This window comes from Mirounga leonina, unplaced genomic scaffold (genome assembly GCF_011800145.1).
Source record: "Mirounga leonina isolate KUSES-001 unplaced genomic scaffold, KU_Mleo_1.0 Mir_135156, whole genome shotgun sequence".
Taxonomy (NCBI): domain Eukaryota; kingdom Metazoa; phylum Chordata; class Mammalia; order Carnivora; family Phocidae; genus Mirounga; species Mirounga leonina.
In genome coordinates, this window is record NW_023270342.1 from 428 (window position 1) to 11,390 (window position 10,963).

At 43.0% G+C, this 10,963-nt stretch overlaps 1 protein-coding gene across 1 annotated transcript; it reads left to right on the top strand.

The window, feature by feature from the left end:
- Positions 1–4,036: 4,036 nt before the first annotated feature.
- Positions 4,037–10,955, top strand: LOC118011024 (olfactory receptor 1G1-like; the record flags this gene model as incomplete). Its single annotated transcript, XM_035005608.1, has 2 exons — positions 4,037–4,207; positions 10,119–10,955. Coding segments are annotated over exons 1-2 (1,008 nt in total), but the record flags the coding sequence as incomplete, so codon positions are not given.
- Positions 10,956–10,963: the final 8 nt, after the last annotated feature.

The window sequence follows — 10,963 nt, forward strand, 5'->3', positions numbered from 1 at the left end:
ATCTCCAAAAGAACATCAGACAGAACTCGGGTTCTGGGATGAAGCCAGGTATCAGCTCGGTCTATGACTAACGGGTCCCCCTCACCTATAAGCAATGCTCACAAGAGGTGGAAGGGTCAAGTGCTCCGAGTTTCAGGGACCATTTCCAAGCCCAGCTTTGGAAGCAACTCACTGAGAGGGGCTAACCTACACACAGAGAAGGCTGAACCAAGAAGACACAGTCTTTGCTGGGACTGAGAGAACAAGAAGAATTCTAGGGGAAAAACTAGGCACAGAGAGTTCAGAAGACCAGCCCTAAAACACACTACAGGGATCAGATCTTAGATTGTGACAAAGAGGGATTATTAGTTATGGACAAGTCCTTGATTCTTTGGTTTTTAAACTCTGGGTTATTTCATTTGTCTCAACTGCAGAACAATACATGCTCATTATAGTAAATTTGTAAAACATAGACAAATAGGAAAAAAGAAAACATGCACTATCCCTCCTTATAAAGAAAATTATTGATAATACTTTACAGTATTTCCCACTTATCTTTTTCTAATGACTTTTTGTCTTACTATGTCGAGAAAACACTGCTGGTACAATTATATATACTTTTTTTGCTTAATCTTATAACATGAGTTGTCTCCATATTATTATCTCTTCCTGAACATTTGGCTGTCTGAGATTACATCACAAAAAATGTCCATGATGTATATGGCGTTTCACCATGGTTGGATGATTAGGGGATTCCGAAGCTTTCACTATTACAAATAATGATGCAGTCAGAAAGGATGAATACCCAACTTTTAGGGTGCCTGGGTGGCTCAGTTGGTTAAGCGACTGCCTTCAGCTCAGGTCATGATCCTGGAGTCCCGGGATCGAGTCCCGCATCGGGCTCCCTGCTCGGCAGGGAGTCTGCTTCTCCCTCTGACCTTCCTCCTTCTCATGCTCTCTGTCTCTCATTCTCTCTCTCTCAAATAAATAAATAAAATCTTAAAAAAAAAAATACCCACCTTTTACATCAACATGGATGGGACTGGAGGAGATTATGCTAAGTAAAATAAGTCAAGCAGAGAAAGTCAATTACCATATGGTTTCACTTATTTGTGGAACATAAGGAATAGCATGGAGGACATTAGGAGAAGGAAGGGAAAAATGAAGGGGGGGGAATTGGAAGGAGAGATGAACCATGAGAGACTATGGACTCTGAGAAACAAACTGAGGGTTTTAGAGGGGAGGGGGGTGGGGAGATGGGTTAGCCTGGTGATGGGTAATAAGGAGGGCACGTACTGCATGGCGCACTGGGTGTTATACGAAAACAATGAATCGTGGATCACTACATCAAAAACCAATGATGTATTGTATGGTGACTAACATAATAAAGTAAAATTAAAAAAAACAAATAATGATGCAAATAAATTTGCAAATGCAAAAAAAGAGATGATTTTCATATATTCATAGTCTCTTACATTTAATATTTTCAAAAGTAGAATATTGAAGTAGTACCTTTTTAGGGCCCTTTATCCATTCTGCCAAGATGCTCAAATGAGAGTGCCCATTAGACTACATCCTCTCCATATTTTGATGTTCACATTTTCCCCTTAATTATAACTGATATGATAGCCAAAATAGTATCTCTTTGACTTAGTTTTAATTTCTTTGATTCTTGGTGAAGGAACTGTTTTCCTGAGTCTGTTAACTATTTTTTTTTCATTTCATTCTTTTTTCAGTTTTTTCTGTTTTTGTTATTATAATTCCAGTGTAATTAACATACAGTGCTATATCATTTTTAAATTGAAGTGTGGTTGACAAATAGTATGTAGTATAATAATATTAGTTTCAGATGTATGGCATAGTAATTGGACAACCATATACACCACAAAATGCTCCCCACAATAAATTTATATTTGGGAGTTGGGAAACAGCTAGAAATAATCTTAGGAGGAAAAGAAATCATAATGGCTATTAGAAAATATTGTTATCTGAATGAAAACCAATTATGAAATATTATTTACAAGAAATTCTTCACAGGAAAATTAGTCATATGCAAATGTTAGAAAAGCAAAGAAAAGACTATAAAATACTAAGCCTAGAATCCATCTGAAAAAGAATATCAAGCCAAGCAAGAAAACAGATGAGAACAAAATATGATAAAATAGAATAAAACATACAATAGAGAAGACCTACAAAGCTAAAAGATATTTTGAAAAGATAACTTATATTCCTCTGATGAAAATGGTTATATGGGGAAAATACCAACCATCAATAAGAAGAAAGAAAAGAGTGACATTACCTCTGATATTAAAATAAAGGGGATATTATGAACAATGTTATATACATTTTAAAATTTAGATTAAATAGACAAACTTCGAGGAAAACATAATTCATCAAAACTAATATAGTAAGAAAAAGAAAACCTAAATAAATCTATAACCATTGGGAAAGCTTCATTAGCAGCCCTTCCTTAAAGAAATATTCAGGCCCAAATGGCTGCAAGAGTGCGTTTCTATACACAATTCAAGAAAGAAAACTTTTCAGGCTTGCAAACCCTTTCAAAAAAATAGAGAATGAAGGAACACTCACCCAATTCCCTTTATGAGATTAACACAAACTTCATACCAAAAGCTGACAAGAACATTGCAAACAATTACAGTAAGAAGTTGATCTTCCTGAAGATTAATGCATCAAAGAAATTTATAAAATACATGCACCAATTCAAAGTAAAATATTAGCAATACAATCACACCAATGCAGAAGAAAATAAGATGCATCATTACCAAGTTGAGTTTTCCCAGGAAAGAAAGGTGGATTTCAAATTCAAAACTCAACCAAAGTAAGTCACCATATTTATACAGCAAAGGACAAAAATCATCTGATGCAAGAAAAACATCTCAACAGATGGGAGAAAAAACATGTCATAAACTTCAACATCCACTCACTGAAAAGTCCTCTTGGCAAAATGGGGATGGAAGAAAACTTTCTTAATCTGAAAAAGTTGCCTTTTTTTTAAACATACGGCATATATAATACATAGGGTTATACATTTAAATCTCTGCTATCTAAACAGGGAACAAGACAGAATACCAGCTCTCACCACAGCTCTCCCACACTCTCCCTGAGGTCTCTTCAGGGCAGTCAGAGGAGAGAAAAGAAAGGAAAGATGTAAATTCTCTACAGGAAGAAACAAGGCTGCATTTTGTTTATAGATAACATTTCCATACAACTGCAATTCAAAAGAGTCTATGTAGGAACCACTGGAATAATTAGTTATCATCCTGCAAAAACAAATACAACATAGACACACACACACCCCCACTTCCCTACATAAAAGAAAAATAATTCCAGGTGCACTAAAGAACTGACTGGGAAAAGCAAAATTATAAAGTTTTTAAAGGTGAATGTTGGAAAATATCTTCCTGAACTCACGAAAGAAAGGACCTCTTCAACCAGACACAAATAAAGCACTCGGGGGAAAAAAAATTGATGTATTCAATCAGTTAAAATAAAAATACTGATGTCACAAACAGCTCTATAAACAGTGAAATGACAAACCGGAGATAGAGGAAATGTTTATCGTGTATATAAATCAACAAAGGACTAGGATCTAGAATAAATAGTTCTACAGAGTTCTATAAATAAATCAGAATATTTAACTGATACAGATAACTAAATGGAAAAATGAAAAAAAACCGAAACAAGCAGTTTCAAAATAAGGAAATAAAAATACTAATGAGTGGCACCTGGGTGGCTCACTCCAGCCTCCCACTCTTGATTTCCCCTCAAGTCAGGATCTCTGGCTGGTGAGAGCAAGCCCTGTGTCAGGGTCCATCCACAACCCCGAGTCAGCTTCTCTCCTCCCTCTCCCTCTAGTCCTCCCTCTGCTCCCTTCTCTCTTGCTCTTTCGCTCTCTCTCTCTTTCTCTCTCTAAGATAAATAAATAAATCTTTTTTTTTAATGCTAAGGAGTATAAGGAACTCAATCTCATAATTAATCACTGAAATATAAAAATCAAACCATCAGGAGATGAGCCCCAAACCACACACAAAGCAACATGACCACAGTAGAAAAGGCTGAAACCACCAAGAGTCATCCAGGATGTGGTCCAATGAGCACTCTCACACATTGCGGGTACAAGTGCAATTTTGGGACAATCTCCTTGGAGGTCAGTTTCACAATGTGTACTAAACTGAAGGACATGGACATCTTGGAACCCAGTGTATGGGTATGTGCACAACAGAAAGGAATGCATGTGGGGGCACCTGGGTGGCTCAGTTGGTTAAGCAACAGCCTTCGGCTCAGGTCATGATCCTGGAGTCCCAGGATCGAGTCCCGCATCAGGCTCCCCGCTCAGAGGGGAGTCTGCTTCTGCCTCTGAACCTCTCTCCTCTCGTGTTCTCTCATTCTCTCTCTCTCAGATAAATAAATAAAATCTTTAAAAAAAAAAAAAAAGAAAGGAATGCATGTGCGCACCAAGACTCAGGTGCCAGAATGATCACCCCAGTATTATTCCTAATAGCCAAAGAGCCAGCTATGCCTTCCACAGTAGACTGCACGAGTAATCTGTGGTGTTGTCCTACAATGAAGCAACTCACAGCAATGGTAATGGACACACTGCCACTATGCACACCTATCTAGATTAATCTCACGTAAGTAAAAATAGCAAACAAAAGGAGCCAGAGAAAAGAATACACAGTGAATGAGTGCATTTACTTAAGTTCAGAAACAGGCAAAGCTAAAAGAAACTGTTAAAAGAAGATAGGGATTATTGCACTTCCAGAAGGAGAGAAAAGTCATGATTAGCAGGACACACAAAACGAGCCTCAGACGTGCTGGCCATGTTTGACTTCTAAATCTGGGAAGTCATACAGAGGTGATGGTTTCTAATATTTCCTTGAGGGGTAGTATTGTGTTTTGCACAGTTTTCTGTATGTCTTACCCTGTAAGGATTAATTTTTTAAAATACACACCTTGATTACTACTACATAGGCACCAGGATATCTATCTACATTTCTATCATACAAAAATCTCTCGTGAGAGAAGGATTTTCTGTATGTTATCAGTGAACTCATTGAACAGAAAACCATGATCTGAATTTACACAAGGGTATTGAGCAATGTGCCTTTGTATGTACTCAGTGTGAGTACACATTCCTTCTGTTGTGGAAATAGTATGTGTTTGTGTCCCCAGGACCCTCCGAGAGAATCACAGACAACATACATACACAGTAATACCAAACCCACAATGTCTGAAATCAGAACTTGGGGAGGCTATAGGGTTACATAAGGAGGGGTTGTGACCTGTATGAGACAATACTAAACATGAACACCCTTCGGTTACATGCATCCACCCACATGACTAAGTGTGAAAGAAAAATGCTGAACAATACAAGCAATTCACAGAAGAACATAAAAAGCATAATTCCGTTCACATAAAGAAGAAAAACAGGCACATTTAGAGTAAACTATACAGTGTATCATCTATGCATGGGGGTTATCAAACTGAACACTGATACAGAGGGTAGGGAGCCAGCAAGGAAAGAGACAGGCCACTCCCATTGGTAGGCAGCAGTGTTAATAAGCAAGGAAACTCACCCACAGGGCATGTCTTGTCTTGGGCACCCCAGGACAAGAAGATAGGCACACCTGCCCATCAGAATCACAGAAGTTTAGATACAGAGAGGCCTCATAGGGGTTCAGTCACTCTGTCTTCCAGAGGGTCTCGAAGGCACCTTGCTCAATCAGGGCTGCGTGCTTGAAAATGGCGCCCACTGTGGGAACAGTGGGCAGAGCTACATTCTGAAGACAGGGGAGGGGGTGGGGAGTCTCCCATTGCCTGGGGCCAATTCATGGATCAACTGGTGGTCACATCTTCTCCAGGACCTCCCCCACCGTGCATATGTGGCAAAACTACAAAGAACAGCAAGAAATGATATACAATGTTCACAACGGTGATTTCCTCAAAAAGGGGGAGGAAAGGATATGATTGAAAATAGGTCCACACAGGGCTTCTACAGGATTCAACTATTTAAGCTGAGTGCTAGGAGAATGGGCATTCATTATATTATCATTCCTTCAATAGCAAATGTATGTTTTATAAACTTTTTTGTATGTAAGACACAATTACAACAAAAAATAAATTCAGAGATTGGGGCACCTGGGTGGCACCTGCGTGGCACCTGCAGTTGGGGGTCCAACTGTTGGATTTGGTTCTGGTCCTAATCTCAGGGTTATGAGATCCAGCCCAGCATGGGACTCAGTGCGTAGCATAGAGTCAGCTTGGGATTCTTTCTCCCTCTCCCTCTGTTCCTCCCACCCATGCTCTCTCCCACTAAAAATGAATAAATAAATCTTTAAAAAGAAATTCAGAGATTGCACCCCGAGCGTTATACAGAGTCTACGTTGGTTCGTATCTCTGGTCACTGGGGTCATAGAAAATAGGAATATTCCCTCTATTACATGACATTTGAACTGTTGGTCATATTCTTGATCTATAATTTTTTGAAGATTTTATTTATTTATTTGAGAGAGACCACAAGTGGGTGGATGAGCAGAGGAAGAGGGTCAAGCAAACTCTGTGCCAAGCTCAGACCCCAATAATGGGCCGATACCAGGACCCCAAGGTCATGACCTGGGCCAAAATCAAGAGTCAGACACTCAACCACCTGAGCCACCCAGGCACCCCTGCTCCTGATCTGTTTTATCTTCAATTTTTTTCCTTTATTCTAGGATTGACTGTATTTCATCCATGGGGATTGGGCTCTAATTAGAAAGGGTAACTCTATGATAGAGACAGGCCCTGTTCAGGATCAGGCCAGGAAAGATGCATCCAAGCAGCACCTCACCCAGGGGAAAACCAGGAGTCCCCGCATGGATCCCAGCCGTGGTCATCTGAATGGTATTATCACTGACACTTCTGGGACTCAGGGGGCCCTGATGCAGAGGGGCGAGCTGGGAGGTTGGACAATTGCCCCATCTGGGCTCTAACTAGGAGAGGTGGGAATGGGTCCCAGGAGACACTGCCTGTGAAAAGTCAGCAGCGCCTGTGCCTGAGATATCACCAAAGACCCGAGTCTTTAGTCTGTGCTGCTCCTACAGACAGGGAAGGGCTCTGTGACTCTAGCCATGTCTTCTCGAGCAAACCCGATCTCCTTCCTGGAAGTGTCAGAGACTGAGGCTGGCCAACTTGTCCAGGTAAGAACTGAGGCATATGGAGGGGGAGAGAGCAGTCTACCTTAACCCCCTATAAGAATGCTTGCGCGCATGCGCACGCGCACGCACACGCACACGCACACGCACACACACACACACACACACACAGCAACTGACCTTCTCCTTTTGCTTTTTCCCTTTCTATCCTACATCCCCATCTGCCAATCAATTTCTGGCTCTTCAGATCACTAGGAGGGCCACCTACCTCTGGGGTTCTTCATGTGCCTGACAGTCTAGGCTGAAGGCATTGAAGAGAATGGGCTTCAGACTACCCTTCCCCCAGCCCCATCTGTGTCCTGGACTAAGTACACCTCCCTCTCAGTTCACTTGGGCAGGTGTGGTTCCAGAATCTCTCTCAGCCACCACACCAAGTCAGTACCAGTAACTGAGTCCTCTACATCCAGTTAGAGTTTACCTAACTTGTCCATACCCTCTCTTCTTCTAAAAACTTGAGCCAGCAAATAACTATTCCAGATAGACTCACGGATTCCCATTCTTCCATTAATAACCGGGGGCTGGGGGGACCCTGATGATTCTGTGATTTGACCAAGTTTATGCCAAAACACCAAAGGCTCTGCCATTGACAGTTCTGAGTAGAGACAGAACCCTGCAGAGGCGGTGCTGCTGACGGTGAAGATGGTGGTGGCGGCTTCTGTTGTTCACACCTCACAACGTCGCCCAACCTGCAGGCACAGACCAGAACACCACAACCACCAAGCACCGTCACTTGATCAAAAACAGCAATAACATGGGGGCGCCTGGGTGGCTCAGTCGTTAAGCGGCTGCCTTCGGCTCAGGTCATGATCCCAGGGTCCTGGGATCGAGCTACGCATCGGGCTCCCTGCTTAGTGGGAAACCTGCTTCTCCCTCTCCCACTGCCCCTGCTTGTGTTCCTCCTCTCGCTGTGTCTCTCTCTGTCAAATAAATAAAATCTTTAAAAAAAAAAACAGTAATAACAATACTAGACCCTATTTATTGAGCACTTACTGGGTGCCAGCCTTGGTCTAAATATTATACAGTCATTTTTTAACCCAATGTAATCTTCACAACCACTGGATTCAGTAAACTCGGAGAGTATTCCATTTGAAACGACGTTGACGCTAAAGCCAAAAAGTGTTCAGCAACTTTCCAAAATCACATCAAGATTAAGAGTGGGAATGCTTGGAGGCTCAGTCTGTTGGGCATCCGACTCTTGATTTTGCTTCAGGTCTGATCTCCGGTCCTCAGAGAGAGCCCTGCATTGGGCTCCTCCTCTGCGGGGAGTCTGCTGGAGATTCTCCCTCTCCCTCTGTCTCCCTCACTCCCCACTCGCTCACTCATTCTCTCTCTCGCTCTCTAAAATAAATAAATCTTTTTTTTTTACTATAACCTTTTTTTTATTCTTATGTTAATCCCCATACATTACATCATTAGTTTTAGATGAAGTGTTCCATGATTCATTGTTTGTGCATAACACCCAGTGCTCCATGCAGAATGTGCCCTCCTCAATACCCACCACCAGGCTAACCCATCCTCCCACCCCCTCCCCTCTAGAACCCTGTTTGTTTTTCAGAGTCCATCGTCTCTCATGGTTCGTCTACCCCTCCGATTTCCCCCGCTTCATTCTTCCCCTCCCGCTACCTTCTTCTTCTTTTTTTTTCTTAACATATATTGCATTTAAAATAAATAAATCTTAAAAAAAAAAAAAACAAGTAAAGAGTGGGGAGATTCTGTCTGACTCCCAAAGCTATATTATGTTTTTATGACAACCCTAAACAAACATGACATGAAGCCACTGACCATTCATCATCACCACCTTTGCTTCTCCACACCATCAAACAGGATCATGGGAATTTCTCATCTTGATTGCACATCATGGTTGATAAAGAAACTTCAAGAGTTTCCAGCCTTTGGTCCCTTCAATACACCTATCAGGTAAGGCTAGTATCTGTATCTTACAGAGAAGAAAAAATACAGGGAGAAAGGGAGAAAACCTGTCCCTGAGTTTAAAAGGCATGTGAGGAATAGAGCTGTAAAGCAGGGCATCTGATGTTTTTCCACTGTATCGTGTGTCCCTGCTTCACATTTCAGCAACTGTAACCAACAATGACAGGAGCGTCATCACCCTTGAGAGTAGCCGGCCCTCCATCCGTGTTGTATCAGTCATAACGCCCATGACTCCATGAAGGTGCTGCTCATGGTCCAAATGAGGAAACACACATTCAGAGTTAAGTAGCTGACCAAGGTCAGACCGAGAAAAGAAGCAGAGAGAAGCTTCCCATCATGTCTCCAGGACGCCAAAGCCCAGAAAATAAAAAGATGTTGGTGGTGAGTTTGATGATGACAACGAAAATGATGTGCCCTTAATGATAGAACACATCTCAGTTTCCAACATTCTCATGTCCACACTGACTCAGTGGAGTGGTCCTCTAAGGCAAAGAGCACCAGAAACCCCACTACACCTAGAGACCCCTGGTCTGCACTGGCTCCTCTCTGGAAAAACTTCTCCTCCTCCATCTCCCTCAGGATGCACTCACACACTCACACGCATCCACACAGGCACCCTGCGGTGCCCATGAAATCCTAGTAGATGTATGACCCCAAAATGAGCTCCAAAAGAGAGGAGACTAAACCTGCTGTTCTAAGTCTTTTAGAAAGGGAACTAAATTTGAAGAAGTCCTTTCAGGTGAATCCCAGGTCAGTGTCACTCAGACAATCCATGCCAAAACCTTGCTACATGACAGGAATCTAGAACCCAAACTACAGCTCACCCTGATGCCTCATTATCACAGTCCACATGTTTACAAACCCACAGTTTCAATTGCTAGTCAATCTCAGTGACTTTTCCAAGGAATAGAGAAAAACAGACCAAAGCCCTTGCAGTCTCTACTATTCAGAGACTACCTTTACTTAAGCAAAATTCTCCTCCAATTTCTCTACTTTAAGGCAATCAGAAACCACACCAGCATCGCTGACTTCCTGCTCCTGGGCTTCTCTGAACACCCAGAGCAGCTGCCTCTCCTGTTTGGCCTCTTCCTGGGCATGTACCTGGTGACCGTGTTGGGGAACCTGCTCGTCATCCTGGCCATAGTTGCTGACCAGCACCTCCACACCCCCATGTACTTCTTCCTGGCCAACCTGTCCCTCATCGATACCTGCTTCTCCTGCACCATTGTCCCCAAGGTGCTGGTGAACATCCTCACACAACACCACACCATCTCCCACACTGGGTGCCTCGTGCAGATGTACTTCTTCATAGCACTGGCCCTGCTGGACGACTTCCTGCTGGCCGTGATGGCATATGACCGCTACGTGGCCATCTGTCTTCCTCTCCACTACACCACGATCATGTGTCCCCAACGCTGCCTGCTGCTGGTCGCCGCATCCTGGCTCTGCGCCCACCCCCTGGCCTTCTCCCTCACCCTCCTCATGTCTCAGTTCTCCTTCTGTGCCTCCCATTCCATCCCACACTTTTTCTGTGACCTTCTCCCTCTCCTCAAACTTGCCTGCTCAGACACCCAGCTCTTGCAGGTCATGATGTTTGCTGACGCAGTCCTCTCGGGCGTGGTCCCTCTCACCTGTGTCCTGGTCTCTTACACCCACATCATGCACACCATCCTCAGGGTCCCCTCGGCTGAGGGGAAGCACAAAGTCTTCTCGACCTGTGGCTCTCACCTGACAGCGGTCACTCTCTTCTATGGGACGCTTTTTCTGGTGTATTTCCAGCCCTCATCCTCCTACTCAGCAGACACTGGAATGGCGGCATCTGTGGTATATACGATGGTCACCCC